The following is a 12,500-nucleotide window of genomic DNA, read 5'->3' on the forward strand; positions in this document are numbered from 1 at the left end:
TGTGTGAGTGTGACTGTGTGTGTGTGTGACTGTGTGTGTGTGTGACTGTGTGTGTGTGTGTGACTGTGTGTGTGTGTGTGTGTGACTGTGTGTGTGTGTGTGTGTGACTGTGTGTGTGACTGTGTGTGTGTGACTGTGTGTGTGTGTGTGTGACTGTGTGTGTGTGTGTGTGACTGTGTGACTGTGTGTGTGTGACTGTGTGTGTGTGTGTGTGTGTGACTGTGTGTGTGTGACTGTGTGTGTGTGACTGTGTGACTGTGTGACTGTGTGTGTGTGTGACTGTGTGTGACTGTGTGTGTGTGACTGTGTGTGTGTGTGTGACTGTGTGTGTGTGTGTGTGTGACTGTGTGTGTGTGTGTGTGTGACTGTGTGTGTGACTGTGTGTGTGTGACTGTGTGTGTGTGTGTGTGACTGTGTGTGTGTGTGTGTGACTGTGTGACTGTGTGTGTGTGACTGTGTGTGTGTGTGTGTGTGACTGTGTGTGTGTGACTGTGTGTGTGTGACTGTGTGACTGTGTGTGTGTGTGACTGTGTGTGACTGTGTGTGTGTGACTGTGTGTGTGTGTGTGACTGTGTGTGTGTGTGTGTGTGTGTGTGTGTGTGTGACTGTGTGTGTGTGTGTGTGTGTGTGTGTGTGTGTGTGTGTGTGTACCGTCAGAGGGTTGTGGTTGTTGTTGCGGAGCCGCGGCAGAGCGACAGGCGACGTCGTCTGAGAGCCACCGTGACCAGGAGAGTAGACCGGCTCGCCCGCTTTGCCTGGAAGACAAACAGAGATGTAGTTTGAGGACCGATCAGACTCGGTTGTGCCGTTTTGAAGCTAAAGGATGACGGTTGCCATATTGAAAAAGCTCTCTCAAACAGTCAGCCCCACGGTGAGGTGAGCGCCCGTTCACATTCAGACGTTTGTTACTTTGTTATTTCAAACGAAACGTTCTCCGTTATTCTAACGATCGACAGCATCAGAAAATTACCCAAAGTCCTGTGTCTGGGACTTGTATTGTTGTTGCCATGGTAACCATTCACAGTTTAAGTTCTGATATGGTGACGACTGCTCTGACTGCACATCATGTGATGCTGCATGCAGGTGTTAGAAAGAAGAAGCCTCTGACCCGGACCTGGACCCGTCTGACCCGGACCTGGACCTGTCTGACCCGGACCTGGACCCGTCTGACCCGGACCTGGACCTGTCTGACCCGGACCTGGACCCGTCTGACCCAGACCTGGACTCTGCAGGTGAGCGGAGGGCATCAGGCTCTGACCCTCACTGGACACCGTCCAGCTCTCGTGCAGCTTCAAACAGACAGATGGTCTCTAATCTGAGCGCTCGCGTTAATCCTGCTAATAAGGACGAGTCACACACGGCCCCGCTGCCGCGCTCTGCAGCCGCACGCACGCACGCACGCACTCTCACACACACTCACACTCTCACACACTCACTCACACACACACACACACACACACACTCACACTCACACACACACACACACACACACTCACTCACTCACACACACACACACACTCACACTGTACAACAACCTGTAACAACTACACGACCCGAACGCTGCAGACGTGTGTGTGACAAGGACTCTGATGGACGGCGTGCAGACTCAGCAGAAACAATCAATATGACTGCCATCAATACACTCTGATCCTGATTACCATGTGGATCAGCTGAGACCCTCGACACGTCATGTTCAGTCTGAGTGAGTAACCGTCGAGTCATCTGGGAGCAACGCCAAATCTCCTCCGGTCCCCGTTGGGCGGGTCTATGATACGATGGCGCCCGTTATCAAACGATGTCTTGATCACAAAGTGCACACAGAGTCCTGCATACTGACTACAAACATGGGGCGCTGTGGACCAGTGGTTAGTTCATGCACCCTATGTACAGATGCTGCAGTCCTCCAAGCGGGCGGCCCGGGTGTGACATCACGGCCGCGCTCTGCCCCGTACAGAACACATGATAACACAGACTGCAGTGGAACCTGACAGACGCACACAGGCAGCGTGCTGAATGTGAACCTGACACCGTGCTGAAGATGCCAGAGTGAGCGGCGGCGAGCACGCCCGGCATGCTGCTCTACAGGACAAGTGGGAAAAGCTGCAGCAACGTGAGCGCAGCGTTGTGGGTGACGCTCGCTCTGCGGGGGGTCACACACCAGCAGAGGAGTTTCAATCAATCAATCAAAACAGGTACAAGAAAGAAATCTAGAGAGGAGAAGACTTCAAACATGTGATGCTCAGGTTTTTGTCCCTTTTGGGCTCCTGTAGATGAATCGAGCGGCTCGGGTTCTCCCTGCAGGCCATGTTTACATATACTGAGGATGACATGACAGTTACATAAAAGTTCTGGAAGTTCTCCAGCCTGCAGCCGGGAAACAGTTTCTAAAGACTGTAACCCCTGAAGGCCACGCCTCCAAATCAAAAACCAACCACCAAAAGTTCTTATTGCCAGTGATGCTTTCAGCTCCTGATTCTAAGTGGGCGCTGCAGCAAACGCCATCTCCTCATTGGACAACAAGTTCCAACACGTTGACTTCATTCAAAGTGAAGACATCTCCCTCTCTCCTCCTTCAGCTGCATGTAAAACCAAACATTCAGAGAAGAAGAGCTTTTTCAACAAATTCAACAACTGTACAGAAGTCAAGGTGTGACAGGAAGTTGGATTCAAACCTGTGAAACATGAAATCCACGAGGAGTCTGAAAGGCTGAAATGTGAAACGTCTCACAAACCAGTTTGTTTTTAGCTTGGCGGGCTCTTATAAATAGAACGTGCTGAATGTATTATTGGACATTCTTCTGCTGAAGCTAAAAGGACGAGCGGCTCTCCACTAAGCAGCTAAGCTGCCTCAGATCCGTCTTACACTCAGATTTATTGGTTCTAACTCTAATAAAATGAATGCTTCAGTGTTGGGAGTAACCGGGGAAACTGGGACACACGACACGGAGCCTGTCAGCACGCCACGCGGCCTTCAGGAGAATAGAGGCGTTATATTAAAGATACCTGCAGGGAGGAGGGGCTAAAGGTCAGAAGAACAAGCTCTACTTCAAATATGAGGCCAAGATCTGACACGCAGTACACGTCTACTGCTTTTATACTAAATAGAGGGTACAGCGCCCTCTGCTGTTTAAAACGAGTATTGCAGTATTTATTTTAGTCTAATGGATTTAAATCGTCTTTTATTTGAAGTGTGGTTACGTCGCTCTACGAACAAAACAAAGGCTAAAGAGAGAAACTGCAATACTGACAAAATCCATCAAGATAACGGCAAGCTAAATGCTAATAGCATCAAAGAGGCTAACTGCAAAGCTAGACTGGTTTCCTGTGTTTACATTCAAAAAACAGAATGCAAAGTAAACAATTCACTGATACACAAGTCGACTGTGTTAACCTAGCTACACCTCAATAACACTGATATTAGCTAGCAGGCTAACAGTCAGCTAGCAGGCTAAAAATCAGCTAGCAGGCTAACAGTCAGCTAGTATGCTAACAGTCAGCTAGCAGGCTAACAGTCAACTAGCAGGCTAACAGTCCGCTAGCAGGCTAACAGTCAACTAGCAGGCTAACAGTCAACTAGCAGGCTAACAGTCCGCTAGCAGGCTAACAGTCAACTAGCAGGCTAACAGTCACATAGCTAATTGAAACCCTCATCATTTGTATTGTCTGTAAATTATCGTAAAAATGCAGAAGTCGAGCAATTAACGGTCCCAACAGCTTCATGCTAACACAAAGCTACATTAGCCATCTTATAAAAACTAGAACTGACAGCTGGAGCGACCTCTGACTGAACCCGAGCTTTATCTGTGACCTCTGACCTCCGGCCGGCAGACCAAAGATTACCCAGCAACCCTAACACACACACACACACACACACACACACACACACACACACACACACACACACACACACACACACACACACACACACACACACACACACACACACACACACACACACACACACACACACACACACACACACACAGCTCTTTGTAGAATCTTCACTTCTAGTTTTTACATTTCACTCAAAGTTCACGATGTTCTTATCGATGTTCTTATCTGTGGTTTGTTTGTTTTCTCTTAGTCGTTTTATTTCATTTTATCAAATTTAAATTCTCTAAGATTAGAACATTTCAGAAAACCGTCACAGTTAGCGTTTACAGATGATTTCAACCTATTTAAAAAGCTAAAGCTAAAACCTAGCTTTAGCTTTTAACTAAAAGAAGGCAGATATCTTCCCTAAAAACAACCCCAAAAGATTTGTTTAGTAAAGCACATTAATGATTATTAATGATTATCACACCGTGTGCTAACAGCACGCGAGCAGCTCGTGTAGCAGCCCACGCTAAATATTTTCTTCTCTGTGAATTTCTCCTTGTAAACATTATAACCTGTGGTGCTTTTATTCCGAAGGTGGACAAAGGGAAGTTTGGTGCTTTGTATTGATGAGCTGTTGACTTTAATCACAACAACACAGATTATTACTGCACCGCTAGCTCCGCTATGTAACAAGCTAACGACATCTTCTGAGTGAGTGACAGGGACTCGTACACCCCCCCCACCCTTCCTCCTCCCTCCTTCCTTCCTCCTTCTTCCTCCTCCTTCCTTCCTCCTCCCTCCTTCTTCCTCCTTCCTTCCTCCTCCCTCCTTCCTCCTCCCTCCTCACTAATGAAAGACAGGAAAACAGAACGGGGGCGTCAGGGTTAAGACCGGGTCACTCCAATAGGAAACCATTGAGTCGAGCTGATTTTGTCACTTGCTGGCGTTGCGTGCTGTTAGGACACTCTGATAGGCCGATGTCGAGGTCTTCATAACGCCGAGGTCAGACTTCACTTCATGACAACGATGAAAACCCGATCCAGCAGATAAAGGTTTCTCTGGACCCATCAGCCCCCTCATGACCTCTCCACAGAATGTCTAGCATGTTTGATTTGGACCAATGAGAGCACAGAGCGCTATGCATGCACAAAAGTCACAACTGGAAACAAACAAAATGGTGAAGCGAAAGACAAACGGTGAAGAAGGAGCTGCGAGAGGAAACATTTTCTGAGATCTGGAACAACTGGCTTCTTTGTTGTTGTCTACAATCAAGGTGTTGTCTAGCCCCGCCCCTAACCTTATCTCATTGGTCTACAGATTGGTGGGGTGCCACAGTGTGGTCGCCCGATCTGACACAGTGAGCATCGTAACAAACAAAAAGATCGAGTACTCTGACCTCGACGTAAGACGGCTAGCTTGACCCGCTTTGACGATCTTTATCCACGTCAATAAAGGTTTTTATCTTTGCTTTAACGACACATCGGCTTCTTTTTATCAAAATGTTTCCTTAGTTCCGAAGAATAATTAGTTAGCTATAATTATTAAAATAAAATGGATGAACTTTCTTATTTGATCTCAGTTTCTGTTAACGATTCTTTTCCTCTTTGTGACTCTTCCAGTTATCTGACTGGAGATGTTATACGCAGATGATTCACGAGTGTCGTCATCAAAGTTATGACGGTTTGTTCGGCACGTTAAAGAATCGTTTAAAAGAGCCGGTTCGTTAGTGACAACACTCAGTTAACGTAACACAGAAACGTTAAAACACGGAGAATCAGCGAACAGACGGTAAAGACACCGTGTTGTTCCTGCGGCTTAAAGGAGCTGAAGTGATAGAAACAGGCAGTAAACAGGCAGTAAACACACCGGGAATCCTCCTACTGCTATAAATAAACCTGACAGACACACAGGGACAGTCTGGAGTCTTACTTTGCTTTTCTTTCTTTGTCTTTTCTATCAATATGAACATTTAAACACCAAATCTCCTCCGTTTAAAACAACAAGATTACAGTTAATGAAATAAAGCAGAAGAAGAAAGGACAGCTTCTATCCCAGCCCTTTCTTCCTCTGTGTTTTCCTGCCTCTCTCACTCATTGACGTTTTCATTTTCGTGCATTTAAAGGAGTTCTTCAGAAGCAGGGGATCGGCGGTGTGTCCCCGCAACACTGGCCGGGCTCAGGCGACCCTGCGGCCGGCTATAGAGGCTGTGCTCACCCGTCGGGAGGACCGAGGTTCCGGGCTTCTTGGTTAACATGGCGGCCGCTCCTCTCCTCTGGACACAGACGGATGGGACGCCTCCTCTTCCTCCGCCTGCGGCTCCTCCTCTTCCTCCTTGCTACTCCTCCCCCTCTCCTCCTCCCCTCTCTCCTCCTCCCCCTCTTCTCCTCCCCCCTCGTCTCCTCCCCTCTCTCCTCCTCCCCCCTCGTCTCCTCCCCTCTCTCCTCCTCCCCCCTCGTCTCCTCCCCTCTCTCCTCCTCCCCCCTCTTCTCCTCCTTCTTCCCCTTTATCAATTTAAAAACAACGTTTCTCTCCAACGTCCTCTAATTAAACGTTGATTTTGTATTATTAAATTATAGTTATGGTATTATTAATTACCTTACAGTATTATTATTTCATCTAAATGTCCTTTTTGTTTATTTTATTATTTTATTATATTTATTTTGAATAACTTTAAATATCAGCTCTTTGTTGTGACTTCCGGTTAGATCTGAATATATTTGTATTTTATTTATTTTTCTAAATAATTCTTGTACTTCTGATGCTTAATTTATAGTGTATAATAAAGATATTTTCTAATGATACATAATTACATAATTATTACACTTTGTATGTAATATAATCTGTTAGAATTAGACTCTAAATAAGCACTTTTTTATTGAATATATTTGTTTTTCCTTGTCTCATTCTGACCTCTACAGTTTGTTTCTTGTGCTGCTCTTTTTTAATTTGTGTTTTTTTTTTTAACTTTTAGTCTATATTTATATATTTTAAATACACAAAACATGTTTTTATTGCATCTGAGTGCATGTCAAACATATTTTCTACTTAAAGAAACATGAGTCTAACTGATCAAATGTGCTCATGAATAAAATAATCAAGTTGTTAGTAATTTCTTTCTCGGCCACTTGGGGGCAGCAGAAAACTGAAAACACATTTGACAGTTAAACTGGTGAATCTAAAATCATTCACTGTGTTTATAATGTAACTCTGCCCCCTAGTGTTTAAAATGGGTACTGCAGTCTACATTCTAAACATCATATAGAGCTGTCTCCCCCCCCCCCCCCTCTCTAGAGTCCATGCTCACACAGGTCACCATGTGGTGGACTCTGAAGCTTCAGTGTTTATCCAGCTCTGCATGGGTCTGTAAACCTTTCTGTGTTCTAACCTCTCTCCATTTTTCAAAAGCATCTCCAATATTGATCCTAGTTTGAGCACGTTTCTGCTCGTGGAGCTTATTAGAAACATGCAGAGGCTTTTTAGGTCGGGTACAATCACTTCTATCTGAACCACTTCTCTTGCCCGCTTCCATCACTGCAACACCTGTTGACCTGATAACTGCTCTCATATCTGACAAACTGAGGGGCGTCCAAAACGGCCGTGTGGGGGCGTGTCTTAAAAGCGCCTACCTTCTCTGGTCCAAACAAATCCAGAGCATTCAGGAGCAGAATCTAAAGTTAGAAGGAGGACATACTGACTGCTGCATTGTTGTTAGAGAAGCCAGCACTTCAACATGTTTCCTTAATGATCAGATAGTAAGATACCTTTATCATCTCACTGATTGGACCTTTAATTATAGACAGAAAAACATATCTTAACTAACTTAAGGTGAAGCTACTCATGCTTTCTTCTCCCCGGGCTGCGAGGAAACCTTCAGTAGAGCTTCTTTGTCTCACATATAAAACATCAAACACACCAGGAAAACATGGCAGCCCACCGGTGCCCCACATGACCTCCTCACCAGCCGAACCAGCACGGGTACTCACCACTTCTGCAAGAATACATCAAACCACCGAGGAAGACTCTGACTAAAAAATCCCAGCAAACAGACGACGACACTCCAGGTGTCGCTCTTCATCTCTGCCTCCTCCGACGTCTTCCTCCACCTGACAACATCTCACACACTGTGGAGCTGTTTACATGGCTGCTTAGAGACCAACAACATGTTTACATACGAGAGCATCTGTACCAGAGTGTGTGTGTGTGTGTGTGTGTGTGTGTGTGTGTGTGTGTGTGTGTGTGTGTGGTCTCAGGTTTCACAGCTTTTAGTTAAATTACAGACGAGCAGGATTATGTAACACACATGTACTCCAGGAGGAAACCAAACTTGCAGGACCTTAAACCACACCTTCTGTTTAAATGTAATTTCTTCATGCAGCAGAATAACACAATAACGTGTTTATTTAAGTTATTGTCCTGCACTGTAAACGCTGTGTCATCAAATTGAGATCTTATTTACAACTGCAAATCAATAAATACATCAAAAATAAAAATAAGTACTTGTGACATCAGCAGGATTGTTTCTGTTGTTTTGTTTCAGTTGAAGGTTTTATCTTCTTAGATATAGAGGTTAAATCGACTGCCATCTAGCGGTCTAGTTAAGCAACGACCTCACTATAGTGCTGCGCAGGCGCAGAGCCGCTATGGGGCGCATCTTCTTAGGTAGCGATATGAAGTGTAACACCTGAATCTTTCGCGGTCTCTCAAAGACCGTCATGGCGGCCGGACGTGGGGAGTTTTTCCGGAGTTTATTAGACGGGTTGGAGAGGACTCAAGCCCCACAGGTCTCAGGTGGACCACAGCCGGGTCCGGGTAGAGGACGGACGGGATGGAAAGGCAGGAAGAAGTGGCAGCCGAGGGGACCGGTCAGCGGGAGTGACCGAAGGTGACAGGTCGGGAAAACTTCTTCCGTTTGAAAACATCTTAAATAGTAATGCTTTCTTTATTCTTTCTTTTTGTATCCCAGCTGCCGAGAACCGAAAACAAAGGATAAAGAAAATATTCCAAAAAGGAGTACGTCTCCATCCCAGGAAAACACTATAGAAAGGTAAGCTAGCATGCTAACGTCATTAGCTCACGCGACTGTCGGACAGTTGTTTTTTATTACGTTTTTATGTTTTAAAAATACGGAAGCCGATGATGGTCAGACATGAAAAATAAAAAGTGATTTTTTTTTTGTAATTATCCATTTTCGAATTTAAAGTTTTAATACAGTTTTGTCAATAAAAAGCTGAAAGCTAAAAAATATTTCCACTTTTAAAAAAAAAAACTCTTTAAACTCACAATTTCAACTTTAAACTTGATTTTATGATTTTTTTTTTTCCTGATATTACGACTTGGGAAGAAATTCCTCACCGTGACCGCTCTAAACCGGAGTTCATGAATTACTAAAGAAATAATTAAATCCAATGTAACATTTCTTATAATAGTTTTGAGCATTAGCCTCCAAACTTAACGTCCTAACGACTTGTTTCTCCGTCTCCAGGCTGCCGTCTGAGATCCTGATAAAGGTCCTGTCCTACCTGGACGCCTCCTCGCTGTTTTGCGTCAGCCACGTCAGCAAACTCTTCAACCAGCTCGCCAACGATGAGTAAGTCTGAGTGAACAATGAAGTCAAAGTTAAATCAGACCTGATAAGAGTCCTTCAGCCTCTTTGCATGATGCTCTCTCCACATTGAAAACAATTGGCCACAAGGTGAACACGGCGCCTAACACAAGATATTCTTGAGCACATTGTGGATTTCAGATCGTTACAGGAAGTGCTGCTCTTTAAACCATGTCGTCCTTCTTTGTAGCGTCGTGTGGCATAAGATCTACATGTCTGAGTTTGGGAGTCAAACATGGAAGCCGAAGGCGGCTGATGATGCTGCGGTTGACACGGTGGAGGTGGGGCATCATTCGGCGGGGCACTGGAAGAGGATGTACTTCAGGACCATTGCAGGGCAGGAAGTGAACAAATGGAGGAGAGAGCTGAGGGACATTAGCCCGTACACGGGGCTGCCCAGGCAGACCGAATGGGTCCTCAGGTACCGTAATCAATCTCAGAGTTTGAGATGATAAACGTTTGTTCGATGATAAACACTTTCTATTTCCGACAAGTTCTTCAAAATAAAAGTCCCCTGCCTATCTGTAGTTGAAGTGCTTTTAATGTGAAACACTCATATCAGGAAATGGGGCGTTTACAGCAGTAGCAACTTAACACAACTCGTCTTAAAAGAAAAAAGAGACAAACAAACAAAGCTCACAGCTAAAGACTACAACGTCCTGAGAAGAGAACATACAGAAACTTAAAAACATAATACTGTCATCTAATAAACTAAACATATAGAAACTTAAAAACATAATACTGTCATCTAATAAACTAAACATATAGAAACTTAAAAACATAATACTGTCATCTAATAAACTAAACACAGAAACTTAAAAACATAATACTGTCATCTAATAAACTAAACACAGAAACTTAAAAACATAATACTGTCATCTAATAAACTAAACATATAGAAACTTAAAAACATAATACTGTCATCTAATAAACTAAACACAGAAACTTAAAAACATAATACTGTCATCTAATAAACTAAACATATAGAAACTTAAAAACATAATACTGTCATCTAATAAACTAAACACAGAAACTTAAAAACATAATACTGTCATCTAATAAACTAAACATATAGAAACTTAAAAACATAATACTGTCATCTAATAAACTAAACACAGAAACTTAAAAACATAATACTGTCATCTAATAAACTAAACATATAGAAACTTAAAAACATAATACTGTCATCTAATAAACTAAACACAGAAACTTAAAAACATAATACTGTCATCTAATAAACTAAACATATAGAAACTTAAAAACATAATACTGTCATCTAATAAACTAAACATAGAAACTTAAAAACATAATACTGTCATCTAATAAACTAAACATATAGAAACTTAAAAACATAATACTGTCATCTAATAAACTAAACATATAGAAACTTAAAAACATAATACTGTCATCTAATAAACTAAACATATAGAAACTTAAAAACATAATACTGTCATCTAATAAACTAAACACAGAAACTTAAAAACATAATACTGTCATCTAATAAACTAAACATAGAAACTTAAAAACATAATACTGTCATCTAATAAACTAAACACATAGAAACTTAAAAACATAATACTGTCATCTAATAAACTAAACATATAGAAACTTAAAAACATAATACTGTCATCTAATAAACTAAACACAGAAACTTAAAAACATAATACTGTCATCTAATAAACTAAACATAGAAACTTAAAAACATAATACTGTCATCTAATAAACTAAACATATAGAAACTTAAAAACATAATACTGTCATCTAATAAACTAAACACAGAAACTTAAAAACATAATACTGTCATCTAATAAACTAAACACAGAAACTTAAAAACATAATACTGTCATCTAATAAACTAAACATATAGAAACTTAAAAACATAATACTGTCATCTAATAAACTAAACATAGAAACTTAAAAACATAATACTGTCATCTAATAAACTAAACATAGAAACTTAAAAACATAATACTGTCATCTAATAAACTAAACACAGAAACTTAAAAACATAATACTGTCATCTAATAAACTAAACACAGAAACTTAAAAACATAATACTGTCATCTAATAAACTAAACACAGAAACTTAAAAACATAATACTGTCATCTAATAAACTAAACATAGAAACTTAAAAACATAATACTGTCATCTAATAAACTAAACATATAGAAACTTAAAAACATAATACTGTCATCTAATAAACTAAACATATAGAAACTTAAAAACATAATACTGTCATCTAATAAACTAAACATATAGAAACTTAAAAACATAATACTGTCATCTAATAAACTAAACATATAGAAACTTAAAAACATAATACTGTCATCTAATAAACTAAACATATAGAAACTTAAAAACATAATACTGTCATCTAATAAACTAAACACAGAAACTTAAAAACATAATACTGTCATCTAATAAACTAAACATATAGAAACTTAAAAACATAATACTGTCATCTAATAAACTAAACACAGAAACTTAAAAACATAATACTGTCATCTAATAAACTAAACACAGAAACTTAAAAACATAATACTGTCATCTAATAAACTAAACATAGAAACTTAAAAACATAATACTGTCATCTAATAAACTAAACATAGAAACTTAAAAACATAATACTGTCATCTAATAAACTAAACATATAGAAACTTAAAAACATAATACTGTCATCTAATAAACTAAACACAGAAACTTAAAAACATAATACTGTCATCTAATAAACTAAACACATAGAAACTTAAAAACATAATACTGTCATCTAATAAACTAAACACAGAAACTTAAAAACATAATACTGTCATCTAATAAACTAAACATAGAAACTTAAAAACATAATACTGTCATCTAATAAACTAAACACAGAAACTTAAAAACATAATACTGTCATCTAATAAACTAAACATATAGAAACTTAAAAACATAATACTGTCATCTAATAAACTAAACATATAGAAACTTAAAAACATAATACTGTCATCTAATAAACTAAACATATAGAAACTTAAAAACATAATACTGTCATCTAATAAACTAAACATAGAAACTTAAAAACATAATACTGTCATCTAA

At 40.6% G+C, this 12,500-nt stretch overlaps 2 protein-coding genes across 3 annotated transcripts in view; one reads left to right on the plus strand and one right to left on the minus strand.

Moving 5' to 3' along the window:
* The window catches only part of dyrk2 (dual-specificity tyrosine-(Y)-phosphorylation regulated kinase 2), a 12,825-nt gene extending 6,670 nt beyond the window's left edge, over positions 1-6,155 (minus strand). Inside the window, exons 1-2 of the mRNA XM_061029714.1 lie at positions 6,034-6,155; positions 652-755 (exon numbers count right to left, since the gene is read on the minus strand). Of these exons, the coding sequence (XP_060885697.1) occupies positions 652-755; positions 6,034-6,073 (144 nt within the window). The 5' untranslated portion in view covers positions 6,074-6,155. The remainder of the gene's footprint in view (positions 1-651; positions 756-6,033) is intronic.
* A 2,305-nt stretch (positions 6,156-8,460) lies between these two features.
* LOC132956209 (F-box only protein 15-like) overlaps positions 8,461-12,500 on the plus strand; it is a 10,842-nt gene continuing 6,802 nt past the window's right edge. The window contains exons 1-4 of one of the 2 annotated variants that reach the window (XM_061029511.1): positions 8,461-8,701; positions 8,783-8,863; positions 9,302-9,406; positions 9,612-9,842. In XM_061029511.1, coding sequence (XP_060885494.1) covers positions 8,532-8,701; positions 8,783-8,863; positions 9,302-9,406; positions 9,612-9,842 — 587 coding nt within the window. In that variant the 5' untranslated portion in view covers positions 8,461-8,531. The remainder of the gene's footprint in view (positions 8,702-8,782; positions 8,864-9,301; positions 9,407-9,611; positions 9,843-12,500) is intronic. The other variant, XM_061029510.1, reaches the window with a different exon arrangement.

This window comes from Labrus mixtus, chromosome 22 (genome assembly GCF_963584025.1).
Source record: "Labrus mixtus chromosome 22, fLabMix1.1, whole genome shotgun sequence".
Taxonomy (NCBI): Eukaryota; Metazoa; Chordata; class Actinopteri; order Labriformes; family Labridae; genus Labrus; species Labrus mixtus.